Source organism: Crocuta crocuta, unplaced genomic scaffold (genome assembly GCF_008692635.1).
Source record: "Crocuta crocuta isolate KB4526 unplaced genomic scaffold, BGI_CrCroc_1.0 scaffold339, whole genome shotgun sequence".
Lineage (NCBI taxonomy): Eukaryota > Metazoa > Chordata > Mammalia > Carnivora > Hyaenidae > Crocuta > Crocuta crocuta.
The window spans coordinates 2541503-2559735 of NW_027530357.1; the positions used below are offsets into that span (position 1 = coordinate 2541503).

At 46.6% G+C, this 18233-nt stretch overlaps 1 protein-coding gene across 1 annotated transcript in view; it reads left to right on the plus strand.

Annotated features, from left to right (window-relative positions):
* The window catches only part of CIT (citron rho-interacting serine/threonine kinase), a 161507-nt gene that overhangs the window by 126037 nt on the left and 17237 nt on the right, over positions 1-18233 (plus strand). The window contains exons 28-38 of the mRNA XM_077766016.1: positions 5038-5178; positions 5715-5822; positions 7500-7662; positions 7941-8105; positions 12445-12582; positions 13115-13295; positions 13955-14046; positions 14562-14666; positions 14873-15042; positions 16275-16355; positions 16487-16630. Of these exons, the coding sequence (XP_077622142.1) occupies positions 5038-5178; positions 5715-5822; positions 7500-7662; positions 7941-8105; positions 12445-12582; positions 13115-13295; positions 13955-14046; positions 14562-14666; positions 14873-15042; positions 16275-16355; positions 16487-16630 (1488 nt within the window). The remainder of the gene's footprint in view (positions 1-5037; positions 5179-5714; positions 5823-7499; positions 7663-7940; positions 8106-12444; positions 12583-13114; positions 13296-13954; positions 14047-14561; positions 14667-14872; positions 15043-16274; positions 16356-16486; positions 16631-18233) is intronic.

Consider the following 18233-nt stretch of genomic DNA (forward strand, 5'->3'; position numbering starts at 1 on the left):
GAGCATGCTTTAGTGATTCATTGATGTTGATGGATATATTAGCCATTCATTGCTTTTACTACTAAGCAGTAATAATTCACTTTATGGATATACTATAATTTATCCATTCACCTGTTGATGAACCTTTGAATAGTTGCCTTTTATTTATTTATTTTTTTGTTATTGTAGATAAGTCTGCTACGAAAACTTGTGTCCAAGTCTTTGTGTGGATATACGTTTTCATCTTCTAAGTGGAGAATTGTTGGGTCACACGTGTATGTTTACAATAAAGTGCTAAACACTTTTCCAAAGTCATCCCATTTTACACACCCAGCAGCAGTTCTGACCCCATAACACTCACTATTGTTTAGCCTTTCTAGTGTGTATATTACAGTATCATATTGTAGTTTTAATCTGCATCTGTAATGAGTGATGATAAACATCTTTTCATGTATTTATCCTTCATATATCTTCTTTTGGGAAGTGCAATTCAAATCTTTTGGGTAGTTACTTCCAAGTAAAGTTGTTTTTTGTTTTTTGTTTTTTTTAATGAGAGAGAGAGTGAATACACATGCCAGTAGGGGAGAAGGGCAGAGAGACAGAGACAGAGACAGAGAGAGAGAGAGAGAGAGAGAGAGAATCTCTTTTAGGCTCCACATTGAGTTGTCGAGCCCAGTGCCGGGCTCTATCATATGCCTCTGGATCACGACCTGAGCTGAAATCAAGGGCTGGAAGCTGGGGGCTCAACCGACTGAGCCACCTAGGTGCCCCACTGAGGAAAGTTTTTAAAGAATTCTTTTTAAAAAAATTTTTTTAAATGTTTTATTTATTTCTGAGAGAGAGTGAGGGAGACAGCATGAGCAGGGGAGAGTCAGAGAGACAGGAAGACAGAATCTGAAGCAGGCTCCAGGCTCTGAGCTACCTGTCAGCACAGAGCCCGACACAGGGCTTGAACCCACGAACCACAAGATCATGACGTGAGCTGAAGTCGGACGCTTAACCGACTGAGCCACCCAGGTGCCCCTTTAAAGAATTCTTGATAAGGAGATGTGGTTTATATATACAATGGGATACTATATGGCAATGAGAAAGGATGAAATTTGGCCATTTGTAGCAACATGGATGGAACTCCAGGGTGTTATGCTGAGTGAAATAAGTCAGGCAGAGAAGGACGGATACCATATGTTTTCACTCCTATGTGGGACAGGAGAAACTTAACAGAAGACCATGGGGGAGGGGAAGGGGAAAAAATAGTTAAGGAGAGGGAGGGAGGCAAACCATAAGAGACTCGTAAATACTGAGAACAAACTGAGGTTGATGGGGNCCAAATTCCCAGCCTTTATTCCACTATTCCCTTCAGTCGGCCCCTGGCAGACTTTGCTAATGGATCCGAAATGGGTTCAGAAGCTTTTTTGACATGGCATTCAATAGCCACTATCAGGCAGTCGGAAGTAATGCCAGAGGTGAAAGTCCTGGTCAAATTAACCTCCTGTCCAAGGCAGAGAATCCCTTCCCCAACATCTCTCACTGGTGGGCCTGGTTGAACCTCGGGCTGAGTTTATGTGGCTTTGGACATAATGGATATTTTTTCAACAACTTTAATTCTTTAGAAAGTTCTGTCTTGATACCATATATTTGCATGTATAGGTGGATTAGGAGGAACTGAATGGAGGACCATGGGGGAATAAGGGAAAAATAGTTGAGGAGAGGGAGGGAGGAAAACCATGAGAGACTCTTGAATGCTGAGAACAAACTGAGGACTGATGGGGGCTGGGGGGAGGGGAAGGGGGGAGATGGGCATGGAGGAGGGCACTTGTGGGGATGAGCACTGGGTGTTATATGGAAACCAACTTGACAATAATCTATTTAAGGAAAAAAAAAGTTCTCTTATTTAGAATAAAAGCCTATAACTTCCAACCATTGGTTCTATTTCATTGAAACATTTGAAAGTAGACTAGTCTGGTATTTCCATCCAAAATAGGAGAGTGATACTGAGTAATAATCAAATTACTTGATTAATAAAAAAAAATGTTTAGAGGTTTTTGTATTTTTGAGGGAGAGAGAGAGAGTATGAGCAGGGGAGGGGCAGAGAAAGAGAGAGAGAGAGAGAGAGAGAGAGAGAGAGAGAGAGAGAGAGAGAATCCCAAGCTGGCTCTGTGCTATCTGCCCAGAGCCCAACAAAGGGCTTGAACTCCTGAACTGTGAGGTCATGACCTGAACTGAAATCAAAAGTCAGACACTTAACCAACTGAGCCACCCAGATTTCCCCAAGAAACTAAGGTTTAATTAGCAATTGTTCTATGCCAAGTGCCCTTCTGAGTACTTTACATGCATTGGCTCATACAGTCCTTGCGATAGTTCTAGGCGAGAACCACGTTTATTTATTTTTTTTGAGAACCACGTTTATTATCCCTACGACACTCGATTAGATATCTGACTCCCCCACTCCAGACCACCTTCTCTTCCTAATTGAAACATTTCAAGCCCCTCCAAGTCTGAGATGTTCTTTTCTGGCAGATTTATCTTTCCAAAGAGAGTTTCTAAAAGTCCACGTGGCCTGAGCAACATGGAGTACAGTGGGATATCTCCAGCTCCATTCTGGGCTCTGTGGGCCTCTGCCAGTTACCCTGGGCTCTTTGGACTGCTTTATCACACCGCTGACACCCACTGACCTGTGACATCGCCACCCACCCTGCTGCAAGCTTGTGTTTTTTTGGTAAACGTTTTTATGTTGTGGTGTTTATCAGTCAGTGGTTTTAAAGAACACCGTCCTTTTGAACTTGTTCTGGTTGGTTTCCATCCATCCTTTCGGCCGCCACGGTTGTTTGGTGCTCTGGTTCTGTGATCCGGCTCCCTCATGTGCCGTCCCGGGCTCCTGTCACCTTGTGAAATTGTTGGACAGATCTAACGCCCTGTATTCGGTCCAGCACTGACCCATGAATAGCCCCCATTTGCCTCTCTCTGGGAAGCAAGTAAATGGTTTTGAAAAACATTTCCAATGAGGCAAGCTGCCACTCTTGTTTTTTATTATAGTAAATAAGCAGCCTGTTTCTTGGAAAGCTAACGGACAGTTGATGTGTTTATTCTAGAGAAATATTTTGGGCCTGGCTGTCACCAAACCGATTCTTGCGCCCAGCTCCTGTTTCTCTGCTTCCTGCCTAGTAATTAATGTTGTCCTAAAATAGTGGGAAGAGACTAAGGAGGGTAATTTGCGGAAATCACTTGCGCTGTAGGGGACTGATAGCTCCCTTTAAGAAGTAATCTTAGGTGTCCCCCCCCCGCGTCCCCCTCCATCCCCCATATTTTATGGGTTCTGGTTTGATTCAGAAACTCTAAGTTGGCACACAGGCCAGGTGATCTCTGGTTGCTGACAGTATCTCTTGCTTTATGGAAGACTGATGGGGAGGTTGGTGGAAGAGGCTGGTATGGGGAAGGCTGATGGGGAAGGGAGAGGAGAGCCCAAACTGGATGGAGGGAAGGAAGGAGGACAAAGGAGAGAGAGAGAGTACTAGAATTCCTTGAACATCTGTGGTACGCTGAGCAAAGCAGTCAGTGTGTCATCCAGTCATGGGGGCCTGTTATACCCACTTTCAGTTGAAGACACCGAGGCTTAGAAGAGGCAATATGAACTGTCCCTGGTCCTGTGACTGATGCGTGTTAAAGTCAGCATTTATACTAGGGTCCATACGTAGCATTCCAAAGCCCGGTTCATTCCACCATACCATTATGCCCCCCCAGGAATCTACTTCTCCTCGAGAGGAAGGGCTGGTGAGGAGTAGAGATGGAAAGAGAACCAAAACACAGGTGGAGAGAAGTGAAATGAGAGGGAGAGGGTCAGCCAGTTCTGAGTTTGTCCGTGGCTCTTGGCCTTCTGGGGCTGAGAGCATGGAGATTTGCCGTTGCCTGTTGGAAAATGCCTGTGATGATGTTTACTGCTCTTTAGGAGCTCCGTCCTTGAGTCTGCAGAGAGTCTAGGCCACCAGGGAAGGGGGTGTTCAGGCCACTACCAGGGTGGTTAGATTGTCACCCAGGGGTCAGACATCAGGCTCTGTGTTATCAGGATAGCTACTCTCTCCTGCTTTTTTAGAAACAGAAGAGTTTTAGGAAAGGGAGCCATAAAACCAGTTATCTTATAGCCTGCCTTATTTTCTGGTTGACTTCCATTGTAAAAATTGGAGAGAGATTTTTAGCACAAAACTATTTCCAAAACACTAAATTGATCCTCCTCCCTCCCCCCTCCCCCACACCACTGGGTTTTATGGACTCTTGTGCTGAGTCGTGGATCTTCCTCTTCCTTCCTCCCCACACTGCAGAAGTATCTCCTGTGATTGTGGCTATTTGTGTACTTGCTGGGTTCTCTCATCCTGATGAGGTGCTCCTTAAGTTAGAGCTGATATGATTCCCCTTTGTGCATCCATGCTGCCTGAACAAAGTGATTTCTCACAATAGCAACCAAGATCTTAAAAAGCAAGCCAAAGGGGTGCCTGGGGGGCTCAGTTGGTTGAGCTTCCGACTTCAGCTCAGGTCATGATCTCACAGCTCTTGAGTTTGAACCTCACGTGTGGCTCGCTGCTGTCAGCACAGATCCCTCTTTAGATCTTCTGTCCCCGCCTCTCTCTCTGCCCTTCCTCACTTGTGCTGTCTCTCAAAAATAAATAGATCTTACAAAAAACAAAAACAGAACCTCAGGACAAATTGGAGCTTAGCTGTCATGGCAGTAATTTACAGAATCTCAGACGGCAACTCAGATGGGCCATATCTTAAGTACCCAAATGTCCTTAATTGTAACTCTGACTGGGAAGGCAGACCCATCAGCCTGGACTTCTTGTTACAGTGGGGATCCTGTGACTTGCTGGCCATCAGAGATTTCTGGGCAAATTCTTTTTAACGGTGCCACGCACCAATTTGCAACAGAGGATGTTGGTAATTCTGGAACGAGAGGATTTCAAAAGCCGAAATTTGGTGCCGTGGCTGCCATTAGTTTGGTAACAAGAACAGTTGGGGGCCAAGTTGTACTCTGTGGTATCGAGACTCTGTCTTGGCCTTCCTCCCCTCCAGCAAGCCAAATTACAGCAGCAGATGGACCTGCAGAAGAATCACATCTTCCGTCTGACTCAAGGACTGCAAGAAGCCCTCGACCGGGCTGATCTGCTGAAGACAGAAAGGAGCGATCTGGAATACCAGCTGGAAAACATTCAGGTGAGAACCAGCAAAGGGAATTCTCTTAAAGATGGTCTGTGGAGGCAAAGCATGATGGCTAAAAGCCATCTGGGGAAATGGCCCCTATCTTTAGATATTATTGTGTGTTTTCCCCAATATTTCATTACGAAAATTTCCAGACATTCAGAGATGTTGGGAAATTTCTGTAATGATCACACCTGAGATTCTAATATTAACCCCTGGCTCTTTTACTTTTTCACATACTTGTCCATGTATCAGTCGTGTGTGTGTGTGTGTGTGTGTGTGTGTGTGTTTTGGTTTGTTTTTGGCTGTAAGAATAGGACTAATAAATATTGGCCCNGTACTTGTCCATGTATCAGTCGTGTGTGTGTGTGTGTTTTGGTTTGTTTTTGGCTGTAAGAATAGGACTAATAAATATTGGCCCACTGTGATTTGTGTTGAATGTTCATACGCCTACTATCCTAACGGCTTTATTTTTTATGTTCTTAAAGTACCAAATCTGCAAGTATACTTCTTTCTAGGACCAACCTTATTTTTGTTTTTCTGAGTTTTAGGTTCTCTATTCTCATGAAAAGGTGAAAATGGAGGGTACTATTTCTCAACAAACCAAACTCATTGATTTTCTGCAAGCCAAAATGGACCAGCCTGCTAAAAAGAAAAAGGTGGGTCTGAGTGTTTGAAAAGTCGGGAGGTTTTGCTTCGTCATTATGATTCATGAAATACCATTGCGAAAGATAATTACAGAAACATCAATGAAAACAAAATGCACATTTTCTAGTTTTATATTGGGTTGAAAATAGGTTTTGAGATCGTCAGAATAGTCCTTAATGGAAGGCATGTCATTATCAAGTCTGTAACAAACTACTTTGTGTTCATAGCCTTTAAAATTATAGTGCCTGCTTCTGTTAAGGGAGTGTTTTTTTTTTGTTTTTTTTTTCATTTCCTAAGCAGCTGGGTTGGTTGGGGGGGCGGGTGATAGTAGAGAGAGGTCATTGTATAAGACTCCAGAGGGATTAGCAGGTCATAGGTACAGGGCTGTAAAGAGAAAGGTCATGTGTGTGGGATTCAGGAGCGAGAGAGTGGTTCTCAGTTCTGCAGCAGGATTCTCAGGGCATGTAGACAGGAATCTAGAAAAGACTGGAAATCACTTAGTCCAGTCCTTTTGACTGGCAGAGTTCTAGCAGGAGACTGGGACCCAAGGAGGTGAGGTGACTTGCCCCAAGTGCCCGACTGGATAGCTGAACACTCCACTCAGTGCTGCTCCATCCCTTTAAAGTGATAATAGACAAACAAATGAAAAACTATGACCAGAAAGAAAAGGAAACCAAACCCCACCCAGCTGCGGACGGGGTTCTATATAGACGCACCTGCGCAGATTTTTGATCCACCCACGACCAGTTTCCCTAAACCTCCGGAGCCCTCTTAGTAGGTTTGGCCAGGTGTTCTTAGTCTGCACAGGTCTCTTAGGACCTTGCGGTTCCCTTCCAAAAGCATTCCCAGCCCCAGGGGACAGTGGCAGCCCTGGAACACCAGAGAAGGCGCTGGAGTGGGCAGTTGGTGCCCATGTCCCCAGCGCTCTTTGCTACGAGGGGCGAGAGCAGCCTCCCCCGGGGTGGCCACCGGGGAGGGACGTTCTGGCACACCACGTGACTGTCTGTGCTTATTATGCTTGAAATTTAATCTTTTGTTGTGATATTTAATCTTTTGTATTTTAGCAGCGGATTGTTATCTGATTGTGTCATGTGATGTAGTCAGGGTATTTCTGTTTATTTTTGGTGGTTAATTTTTTTTCCAGCCACATGATTCCCTGTGTTTTCCTTTTTCCTTCCATGTCCGGTACGTGTTTTCATTTGCCTTTTTTTTTTTTTTTTTTTTTTTTGAGTAAGCCCCTTGTTTTGACATCATTTTAGGATTCAAGTTTTTTGTCTCCTTTTTAAAAAAACGCTCATCTCTGTGTCTTGTAACTAAGCGTCATGAGACAAATTCAAGGCAAGAGTGATTTCTGAACCATTCCTCCTGACTCCATCCTCCACTTCCATTTTTTGAGGGTAAAGACTCAGGAAATGGCTCTCCTTCTGGGGAATGCTGAAGGCAGAGACAGTGGCTGTACAAGCATCTTGAGCCCTCTTGTTGAAAATTTCCGAAACCCTATTTTTTTCCAGCCGGCTGGAATGGGCTGTGGTTCAGTCTCCCCTTTCCCCCTTCACATGCCATTTTTACTAAATCCGCTTACAGTGAGTATGCTCCTGGCTTTCGTGGTCTGCTCCTTTGAGTCAGAGTTCCTTCAGCTAAAGTGCCAGTTTCCAGGAGTTAGGAGATATCTCTGTTTCCATTGCTAGGGTTTATTTAGTCGACGGAAAGAGGACCCTGCTTTGCCCACACAGGTTCCTCTGCAGTACAATGAGCTGAAGGTGGCCCTGGAGAAGGAGAAAGCTCGCTGTGCAGAGCTGGAGGAAGCCCTTCAGAAGACCCGCATCGAGCTCCGGTCTGCCCGGGAGGAAGGTACGGGCTCTCTCTACGCCACGTCTCTGGAAAAGGCAGAGGACCCGGCTCAAGCAGATTGGTTGTACTAGTTCAGCGTCTGTGTTTCTGGCCCAATAAGCTCTCAGTCCAGATGTCCCAAGTCTGAAAAATTCACAGCATCCTTGGCATTGCCCATTTGGCACGATGCGTGTCCTTTTGGTCTCGGGTCCTTGAAAGACAGCCCAGGGGCAGTCCACTTGGTTTGGGCTTCTTGGTGACCCGGCTAACCAAAAGGCATCTCACTGGTCTCTCTCCAGCTGCCCACCGGAAGGCCACAGACCACCCGCATCCATCTACGCCAGCCACCGCGAGGCAGCAGATCGCCATGTCTGCCATCGTGCGGTCACCCGAGCACCAGCCCAGTGCCATGAGCCTGCTCGCCCCGCCTTCCAGCCGCAGAAAGGAGTCATCAACTCCAGAGGGTACGTTCTCAAGGGGCCCCTGGACTTTTGTGGAAAGTGTTCTTAATCGACTAAGAAAATGTGGACATATGGTAAAAGGGACAAGTAATAATACTAAGGGATAAAGAGTAAGAAGCGAGTCCTCTGTCCCCGGTGTCAGCTCCCTTACCCAGGGACCACCACTGTATTCTTCCCGCAATAGCTCATGCACGTAAGCGCATATCATATTATTGGTGTATCATATATAACTATATTTAAAGAGTATGAGAAAATAGGCATATTTTCCTTAGCCCTTTTCTCTATTAAAATATCAGAGCACACTAAGCTATACCCTGCAAAAGACCTTTCTTCTTTTACTTAAAATGTTATCTTAGTGTGTATATTAATAATACATACGGGGCTAGGCGTGCCTGGGTGGTTCAGTCGGGTAAGCATCCAACTCTTGGTTTCCGCTCAGGTCATGATCTCACAGTTTTGTGGGTTCAGGCCCCACATTGAGCTCTGTGTTGGCAGCATGGAGCCTGCTTGGGATTCTCTCTCTCCCCCTCTCTCTGCCCCTCCCCTACTCATGCTCTCTCTGTCTCAAAATAAATAAATAAACTTAAAAAAAATTTTTTTAATACATATGGCTTGACCTCGTCCTCCCTGAGGGCGGAATGGTTTCCCCTGGTGTTGGGTGTATGATGCACCTGTTAAACCGGAGGCTCTGTTGATGGATGTTTCCGGTCCCTCCTTACCATATGCACCTGTAGTGAAATTCTGCAGGTGCTGCAGCCATAGGATTAGTTCTTGGGAGATGAATCACTGTGTTAGAGGCTGTTTGCATTTGGAGTGCTGGTACTTTGTGCCAGTTTATATTACCAACAGTGTAAGAAGTTTTCTTTGTGAAAAGTACTCTGTTTGCCTAGAGAGGAAAAGGATTTAAAAACAACAACAACAAAAAGCCAGGGTGTGAGGGTGATTTTGCTGGGATGTTTGTCACCCTGTTGATCGCCAGGGTCGGCTCGGCTGATCTAGCTTCTGGGTGTCCCCTTCCTCCCTCACGGCTCACGTGCATCCCTCCCGAAGCTGTGCACTCAGTCCAAGAGGGCGGCCTTCCTGATAGAGGAGGACCATTGGGTCAAGGGTACAGGAGTAGCTGCGCACCCCTGTTAGGTCTCCAGGTCCATGTGTACGGGAACATAAGGGAGTCAAGCTTCCGAGACTCTAGACATCCAAACGAGGTGCTGCATGTGGCCGGCTGCCTTTCTTTAAACAAACAACCCAAGAAAAAACAGGCCAAGGAAGGTGGTTTGGAAGGTCTCGGGATTATGAAACCAAAAATTTTAGTTGCAAATCTTGATGGGCCTTTTGGTGTGGCGGTGCTTTTTCTTTGATGCCCTCTTATTTCCTCTGTTCCACAACACTTTGAATTGAAGAGCTTTACTCTTTAAATTTTTTTTAAATGTTTGTTTATTTCTGAGAGAGAGAGAGAGTATGAGCAGGGGAGGGTCAGAGAAAGAGGGAGACACAGAATCTGAAGCAGGCTCCAGGCTCTGAGCTGACTGTCAGCGCAGAGCCCGAGGCGGGGCTTGAACCCACAAGTAGTGAGATCATGACCTGAGCGGAAGTCAGATGCTTAACTGACTGAGCCACCCAGGCGCCCCCGAAGAGCTTTACTCTTAAAGTCACCATGATGGTGATGGTAACATGGGGGAAAACCAATTCTGGCCGTGGCGTCCGTTGACAGGGCTCTGTAGAGCAGCTCCTCAAACCCCAGGAGCCTCCTGTGTGCGCTGCACAGTAACGGAGTTCAGAGTGCGTTCATGCCATTTACTCCTTACAACTTCCAGATAAAGGATGGGAGACCATGTTCTGTGGAGACACCAGTTTGGATTCAGAAATTTGGGTCCTGAGCTTTCCTGTTTAAAGGTGCCTTTAATTAGGTCAGGTTGGGGGGGCTATTACATAGGGGGGAGGAAGCAATTTTATTATTTTGACAGACTGGAATATAAATGTAAGAATTAGATTTTTAAATGGTGCCTGGAGTGGCTCAGTTGGTTAAGCATCTGGCTTTTGGTTTCAACTCAGGTCATGATCTTGTACTTTGTGAGATTGAGCCTCGAGTTGGGCTCTGCACTGACAGCATGGAGCCTGCTTGGATTCTCCCTCCTCTCTGTGCCCCTCCCTTGCTTATGTTCTGTCCCTGTCTCTCTTTCTCTCTCTCTCTCAAAATAAAACATTAAAAAAAGAATTAGAATAAAAAAATTTTTTTAATGTTTATTTTTGAGAGAGGGAGAGACAGAGCGCAAGTGGGGGAAGGTCAGAGAGAGGGAGACACAGAATCCGAAGCAGGCTCCAGGCTCCAAGCTATCAGCACAGAGCCCGATGTAGGGCTCGAACCCACAAACCGTTAGATCATGACCTGAGCCAAAGTCGGATGCTTAACTGACTGAGCCTCCCAGGTGCCCCAAGAATTAGACTTTTAAGGCTTAACAATTGAGTTTCTAACCAAAGGAGGTGATTCATGAAAGAACAGGATGTGAAGGAAGAATTCTCCAACTTATCAATCTATTAACTAGAAATTTTGTAATGCAGAACTGATGTTTAAACTGAATTCTGAAAACTTCTAGATATAAGATTTCATTTGGAAAACATAGCTTTCATGACTAAAATATTTACAAACATTCGATTTGAAAGCATATGTTTCCTTAGGCCCACAAACATCTTTGCTATTGCCTGTCTTCAGCCAGTAATATGTTCTTTAAAAATACCCAACTCCCAGGGACACCTGCACGGCTCAGTTGGTTGAGTGTCCAACTTCAGCTCAGGTCATGACCTCATGGTTCATGGGTTTGAGCCCCGTATCAGCTTCTGTGCTGATGGCTCAGAGCCTGGATCCTGCTTCAGATTGTGTTTCCCTCTCTCTCTGACCTTTGCCTGCTTGCACTCTGCATCTCTCTCTCAAAAATAAATAAACATTAAAAAAAGATACCCAAGTCCTAATAACTGGATAATGGAGATTTGAAGTTGATTCATAGAAATTGAGATGCATCTGTTAGTGTTAAAATAGTTTCACGCTCTCTAACTAGCCTGCTGTAATGGTCTTTTAACAGCTTTATTGAGATAAATTCACCTACCATACAATTCACTCATTTGAAGTGTATGACTGGATGTTTTTTTCATAAGTGCACAAAGGTGTATAACCATCTAATGTGGGGACATTTTTTGGCCTCAACCTTTCCCTTCCCCCAGAACTCTGCACCCATTAGTAGTCACGCCTCACTCTCCTGTCTCCCCGACCTCTGGCAGCACTAAGCTGAATAGATTTGCTGCTCTGGACATTTCATATAAAGGAAACCATACCGTATTTTTTGTGTCTGGGTTATTTCACTGAGCATAATGCTTTTGAGATTCACCTGTTTTGTAGCATTTATTAGTGCGTCACTTTTTCTGGTTGAGTAATATTCTATTGTATGGCTAGCATATCTTGTTTATTAATCCGTTGGTAATCATTTGGGTTGTTTCCATCTTTAGGCTATCCTAAATAATGTTGCTGTGAACGTTTATGTTGCGGCTCCATATATTTTCGGTTTTCCTGGGTATATACCTAGGAATGGCACTGCTGGGCCACACCATCGCTGGGCAATCCTAATTTTAACTTTTTGAGGATTGAAACCAACTTGACAATAAACTATAATAAAAAAAAAAAAAGTCTTCCAGAGCGGCTGCACCATCTGACATTCCCACCAGCAGTGTGTGAGGATTCTGATCTCTCCACACCTTCACCTTATTTTCCATATTTCTGATTCTAGACCTCCTTGTGGGTATGAAGTGGTATCTCTTTGTGCTTTCAGTTTGTGTTTTTCTTTCTTTCTTTCTTTCTTTTTTTTTTTTTGTTTATTTATTTTGGGGGAGAGAGAGCATAAGCAGAGGGGAAGGCAGAGAGAGAGAGAGGGAGACACAGAATCCCAAGCAGGCCCCAGGCTCTTAGCTGTCAGCATGGAGCCCAGCACAGGGTTCGAACTCACGAACTATGAGATCATGACCTGAGCTGGAGTCAGACGCTCAACCGACTGAGCCACCCAGCGCCCCTGATCTGTGTCTTTCTAATGACTAATGATGTTGACCATCTTTTCATGTGCTTCTTGGTCATTTACTTATCTTCTTTGGAAAGGTGTCTAGTCAGATCCTTTGGTCATTTTAAAATTGGGTTGTCTTTTTTATTATTGAGTTGTAAGAGCTTTTTACATATTCTAGCTACAAGCCCCTGTCAGAGATATGATTTCCAAGTACCCTTTCCCATTCTGTGGGTTGTGCTTTTACTCTCTTGACGGTATCCTTTGCGGCACCTAATGAATTTTTAAACATTTTCCTTCAGAATTCAGCCGCCGTCTTAAGGAGCGCATGCACCACAATATTCCTCACCGATTTAACGTAGGATTGAACATGCGAGCCACAAAGTGTGCTGTGTGTCTGGATACTGTGCACTTTGGCCGCCAGGCATCCAAATGTCTTGGTAAGAGCAGCAGTGGTGCATTTGCTGTGGGCACCTGCATGTCTCCACCTAAACAAATCTATCTGGTGGGAGTGGGGTGTTTTTTTTTTTCTGTAAAAATTTTTCACCATAGAGCGCATCCATTTTCAAGCTTTTCATTCCAGTGGCAGGACGCTATTTTCCCTGTTAAAGGAGTGAGCTTGTACATGTTTCCAGCTCACGTCTTCCCCCTCACCCCCAGTGCAAAATGCCTTGTGCTTTGCTGCTTTCCAGCCCTCCGCCCTCCCATTTTGCCAGGGGTGGTGGAGCCACGCGGGTGGGCCCTTCACACACCTGTTTGTGGCAGCCTGGGGAGAAGCCAGGACAATTGGGCGGAGAGCACTTGACTCTTATGTTTCCTCTCTGTAGGGAGGACGTGGCTCCCGGGAAAGCTTGGGGACTCACCTGGGGGATGGGGCCGGGCCCATGGCGCCTGGCTGGGCTCGGCTAGTGGGGGAAGGACTGGTCCAGGGTCACACAAGGTGTTTTCAGCCTGTTCACTGCTTTTCCCCAGAATGTCAGGTGATGTGTCATCCCAAGTGCTCTACGTGTTTGCCAGCCACCTGTGGCCTGCCAGCCGAGTATGCCACGCACTTCACCGAGGCCTTCTGCCGGGACAAAATGAACTCCCCGGGTCTCCAGAGCAAGGAGCCCAGCAGCGGCCTGCACCTGGAAGGGTGGATGAAGGTGCCCAGGTACTGTGACAGGGTGGCTTGGGCTGGGGCACGTGCTGGTGAAGATGCCACCCCAAAATATGCCACTTTGGAATGAGGATTATTTTGAGCCAAAGGCACTTGAGAAACAGCAGGTCTAAGAAGGACCCTCTGACCTCCCCTTTTCTCTTCCTGAAAGTAGGAGATAAATCTCCCATGTGAGAGCAGCCCTCTCTTTTCCAGGAGGAAAGAAATACTCTCACCAGAAACAGGGAGCCAAGGCTTGTAGAGAAAACTCTTTGCAGATAAGCCTTGTGAAAGTAACTCTTCTCTTCCTTTGGCCTCCCCATACATCTTAGTTGCTTTTCCTAACTGCTACTCTTTGTTCAAGCTAGTGCACAGACACTTGGGCCTATCTGCCTTCGGGGTCTTTATTTTCTTGTGAAGATTCCCAGGTACACGTAAAATAAAAAATAAAAACCGCATGCTTATCTCTTATCTACTTATCTGTCTGATACGCGTGGAATTCCTAGGCCAGCCACAGAACCCAGAAGGGTGGAGGGAAGCTGCGCCTCGCCTGACACATGGACGGCACAGGCCACTTCCATTCCCCAGGTGTCCTAGGGAAGCGTCTTGGCTAGGATTCCCCTCCCTTCCTCCTGAATCCAAACCTTTGTTCTTATCCGTCCCTGTGTGCCCAGGAATAACAAACGAGGACAGCAAGGCTGGGACAGGAAGTACATTGTCCTGGAGGGATCTAAAGTCCTCATTTATGACAGCGAAGCCAGAGAAGGTAAATTAAGAATTCAGGGGGAATTTCATTGCACGCGGTTGACCCAGGTCTCCCAGTCTTGGCGTGAAGGCTTTGTTTTTCCGACTGCGTTGCAAGCCTTCTACGATTTTCCATTTTTGAAAACTAAAAACCAAATGACTTCGCTAAAGGTTATTGGTACGATACTCACGTCTATAGGTCTCCCCTCTGAGGAACGTGCAGGGTGCTGCCCTGAAGATTCTACCTGCTAATACACCTACAGAGAACTCCTGCCTCAGTCAACTAACCCATAAATCCGCATCGTCATCAGAAATTTGACTGTGCTACTCATCTGACACACTTTATTTTGTTTTTATCTTCCCTCTCCGCCTTCTCTGCACACCTTTTTCCTTCCTCCTTTGTTCTCGTGCGCCTCTTTCCATGCATACTCTGTCTCTCTTGCCCTGTCTCTCTCTGTTTCTCTCTTCCTCTCTTCTCCCCCTCGTTCTTGTTCCTGTTCTTTTGGTTTTCTCTCTGCCCTTCCTCTTTGCACCAAGCTGGACAGAGGCCGGTGGAAGAATTTGAGCTGTGCCTTCCCGACGGGGATGTATCTATTCATGGCGCCGTTGGTGCTTCTGAGCTTGCAAACACAGCCAAAGCAGGTGAGCGGAAGCAGGAGACCCATCCGGGGGCCGCGCTGTGCTGGATGAATGAGCGGGGTGGGGGGAGAGGCCACCCTCCTTGGCTCCCCTGTCTTAGTGGGGACTAGGAATTCCGTGCCTGGGGGGATGACTGACACCTCACGGCCATCCCTCCTGGGAATGAGGGGAATCAACAGCCGACCCCTGCTCTCTGTCCCATGCCCTAGATGTCCCCTACGTACTGAAGATGGAGTCTCACCCGCACACCACCTGCTGGCCCGGGAGAACGCTCTACTTGCTGGCTCCCAGCTTCCCTGACAAACAGCGCTGGGTCACCGCCTTAGAGTCTGTGGTCGCAGGTGGGAGAGTTTCTAGGGAAAAAGCAGAAGCTGATGCTGTGAGTATGGGGCCGGGTGCTGGAGTTTGTCTTTGTAAAGTGGGCTGACTTGGGAACTGACCTGGGTGGTGGGGCTCCTGTTGCCGCCTCTCCGGGGTGGGGGGTGATGGCCCGAGACTGTCATGACTGGGATTCTTGTGTGACTGAGACACGGGCTCTATGCTGGCTTGTCTGGTGTCACCTCCCCCCGCCCCCCACAGTCCTTTAGAATGAAACAGTCAGTCAATGCCATTAGCCAGCTCTTGGGGACAGCGATTGATCTTGGTCATGGCAGCAAATGTACTCATAAGGAAATCCTCTTTCTTGTTTACTCTGATGAGTCTATTTGCAAGCACTTGGCCATGGAGCAGCACAAAAGTCTGCCGACAGCCGTGCCAACTTCGGGAAGGCTTTTCGTCACCACATGAGCTGCCCTTCTGTAGGCAGCTTGGAAGCCTTCTTACCCTTAAGATGTTGAAACTGTAGATGTGCCTTGATTGGCATCACTCTCCCTGGAGAGTTCCAGGATATAAACGGGGCTCCTTGCTCATTGATGTTTTCTCCACCAAAGACCAAACACTGGGCTCCTAGTAAACCCCTTCAGTGTTCGCAATGGTGAACTTCTTAACCATGAGCCTCCTGATTGGAGCTTTGCTCACTGGGTGGACCTGTTTTTATGACTTATTTTGTGGTTACCTGTGTGAGCCTGTTATTGAAATCCACGTTAATATGTGTACAATAGGGCCGTGACTGTATTTCCTACGAGCTTCTGCCTGCGTGGGTTCAGGTAAAGAGATTCAGAAGCTTGCTTCTTTGCTGCTGATGCTGTGCTTTGTACTTTTGCTGCAGCCCGAAGGGGAAGGAGCCTTCTATGTGGCTTCTTAACCCTTTGCAGGGGGAATCTTTTTCACCTCGGCTTATTTCCTACCGCAGAAAAATCTCTCGACATCTGTTTTATTTCTGCATCCAAGCTGAGCCAGAACTTTGATGCTAATTAACAACCACCCCCAGAGATAAGCAGTTAACATCCACGTTTTGCCTTCTGAACTCAGATCAAAATAGGGGGCAGGCCAAGAGCAAATGTGTGTTTCTGCATTTTCAGGAGTAACCTTACTTCCTTCCCAGCACCAAACTTCTCTCTCTTCTCGCTTTTATCTCTCTGGATGGTTTGGTCATGAACAGTTCTGTCTTACCAGGGCCTTGTTTTTTTCTTTTCCTTTCTTTCTTTTTTAAATTTGTTCCAATATGAAAAGAAATTGCTTGGAAACTCCCTGCTGAAACTGGAAGGTGATGACCGTCTAGACATGAACTGCACACTGCCCTTCAGCGACCAGGTAGCACCATTCCCTGGACACTGGCTGTAGCGCCCTCTGCAGTCAAGAAAGAGCTGTTGCTCTTCCTCGTCGGGGTTGTCACAGGGATGTGGTCATGCTTATGTTGTGTTCGTGACCTTCTCTCCTTGCAGGTGGTGTTGGTGGGCACTGAGGAAGGGCTCTACGCTCTGAACGTCTTGAAAAACTCCCTCACCCATGTCCCAGGAATCGGAGCGGTCTTCCAAATTTATATCATCAAGGACCTGGAGAAGCTACTCATGATAGCAGGTGATAGGCCAAGGACATGGCGCCTTCTCTTCACTGTCGAGGGAAACTATTAGAAAGCCAAGTGTCATGCTTGCGAAACACAAAGGCAGGCCCTCCTGGAGGCAGATGGGAGCAGAAGCGGCTCTTCCCTCCCTTTCCCTGCTGGTGCCCAAGCTGATGGCGTCTCTGCCCAGATTCATGCCCACGGTGACCAGTGCAGCACAGTGTGACAGCCCCATAGAACACTTCACCATTACTCCAGGTGAAGAGTAGGAGCCTCAGAATCTCTGTAACATCAGACCCTCTGATGCCGATATCATGGCGACGTCAGCGCCACCTTGACACCACGATGGCCTTCTGAGAGCTTGCCAGTTAGCATGTTGCCTCCCATTTCTGTGTAACGCCTCAGAGACCCTTCATCTCTTCGCCACTGGTTAACATTTTGCCATATTTTTTCTCTCTTCCTGTACAAGCGTACACCACGTGCACACACACTAACTCTTGAGCCGTCTGAGAGTCCCTTGCAGCTGTGACCCCAAATTCTTCAGCATATCTATCACCTACGAACAAGGGCATTCTCTCACATAATCATGGCAGATTTTTTTTTTCTATCTTTATTGGCAGTATTTTTTTTTTTTTAAGGGAAAACAGTAATTTGTTGGCTCAATTTTCAAAACATCCATAGTCAGGTCTGTTTTAGGTGTGGCTGAAATAATATGGTCAGGAACTGGCCTTTCTTGGGCTCTCAACTCTTCCTCTCTTTGCCTCTTTTGCTTCTTTCTGCTTGCTTGCCTTCCTTGCTTTTCTTCCTTTCCTTTCCCTCCCTCCCTTCCTCTCCATTCCCACCTTCCTCCCTTCCTTCTGGACTTCATTCTTTAGAACCATTTTAAGTTCTCAGTGAAATTGAGCAGAAAGGACAGAAAGTTCCAGTATTCCCCCTGTCCCGACTGTCAGCATCCCCAACCAGAGTGGGGGACATTGGACATAACTGGTGAACTTGCAGTGACCTATCATCAGCCAGGGTCCATGGTGTCCGTGAGGGTTCACTCTTGGTGGGTTTGGACAGACATGTAGTGGCATGGGTCTGCTGTCATAGTATCTCACAGAATAGTTTCACGTGGCACCGTTTTTAAATTCAGGAAATCTACCCCTTATCGGAATGCAGGTGTCTGACATACTGCGCATAGTTAGATTTTACCTGCAGCTCCAATAATGTCCTGTTATTTCCCCCGATTTGTGATCCAGTCCCGGACTGTGCATTGCACTCAGGAGTGTCCCATTAGTCTCCTTTAATCTGGAATGCATCCTTGGCCTTCCTCTGGTCCCCATGACACTGACCTGTCAGAACCATCCAAGCTTTTGTCATAAAATGTCCCCTCCGTGTTCCTAACGATCCTCATCTTCACCCTGGGGGCGGGGGTAGGCGTGCTTGAAAGTACAGTTTACGCCCTCTGATATTACATCCGCAGAATTTTTTTTTCCATCCCAGAATCTTGACCAAGAGGCCAGATGTTTTCATTTTAGATCTGAAACTTGCACCTAAGCTGTGCACACGGGAATCTAGGAAAACTCCGTTCGCCTGCATGGCCCCATGTGGATGTTTGTGAGGAGAAGCAGGGCTGTCGCCCCTCG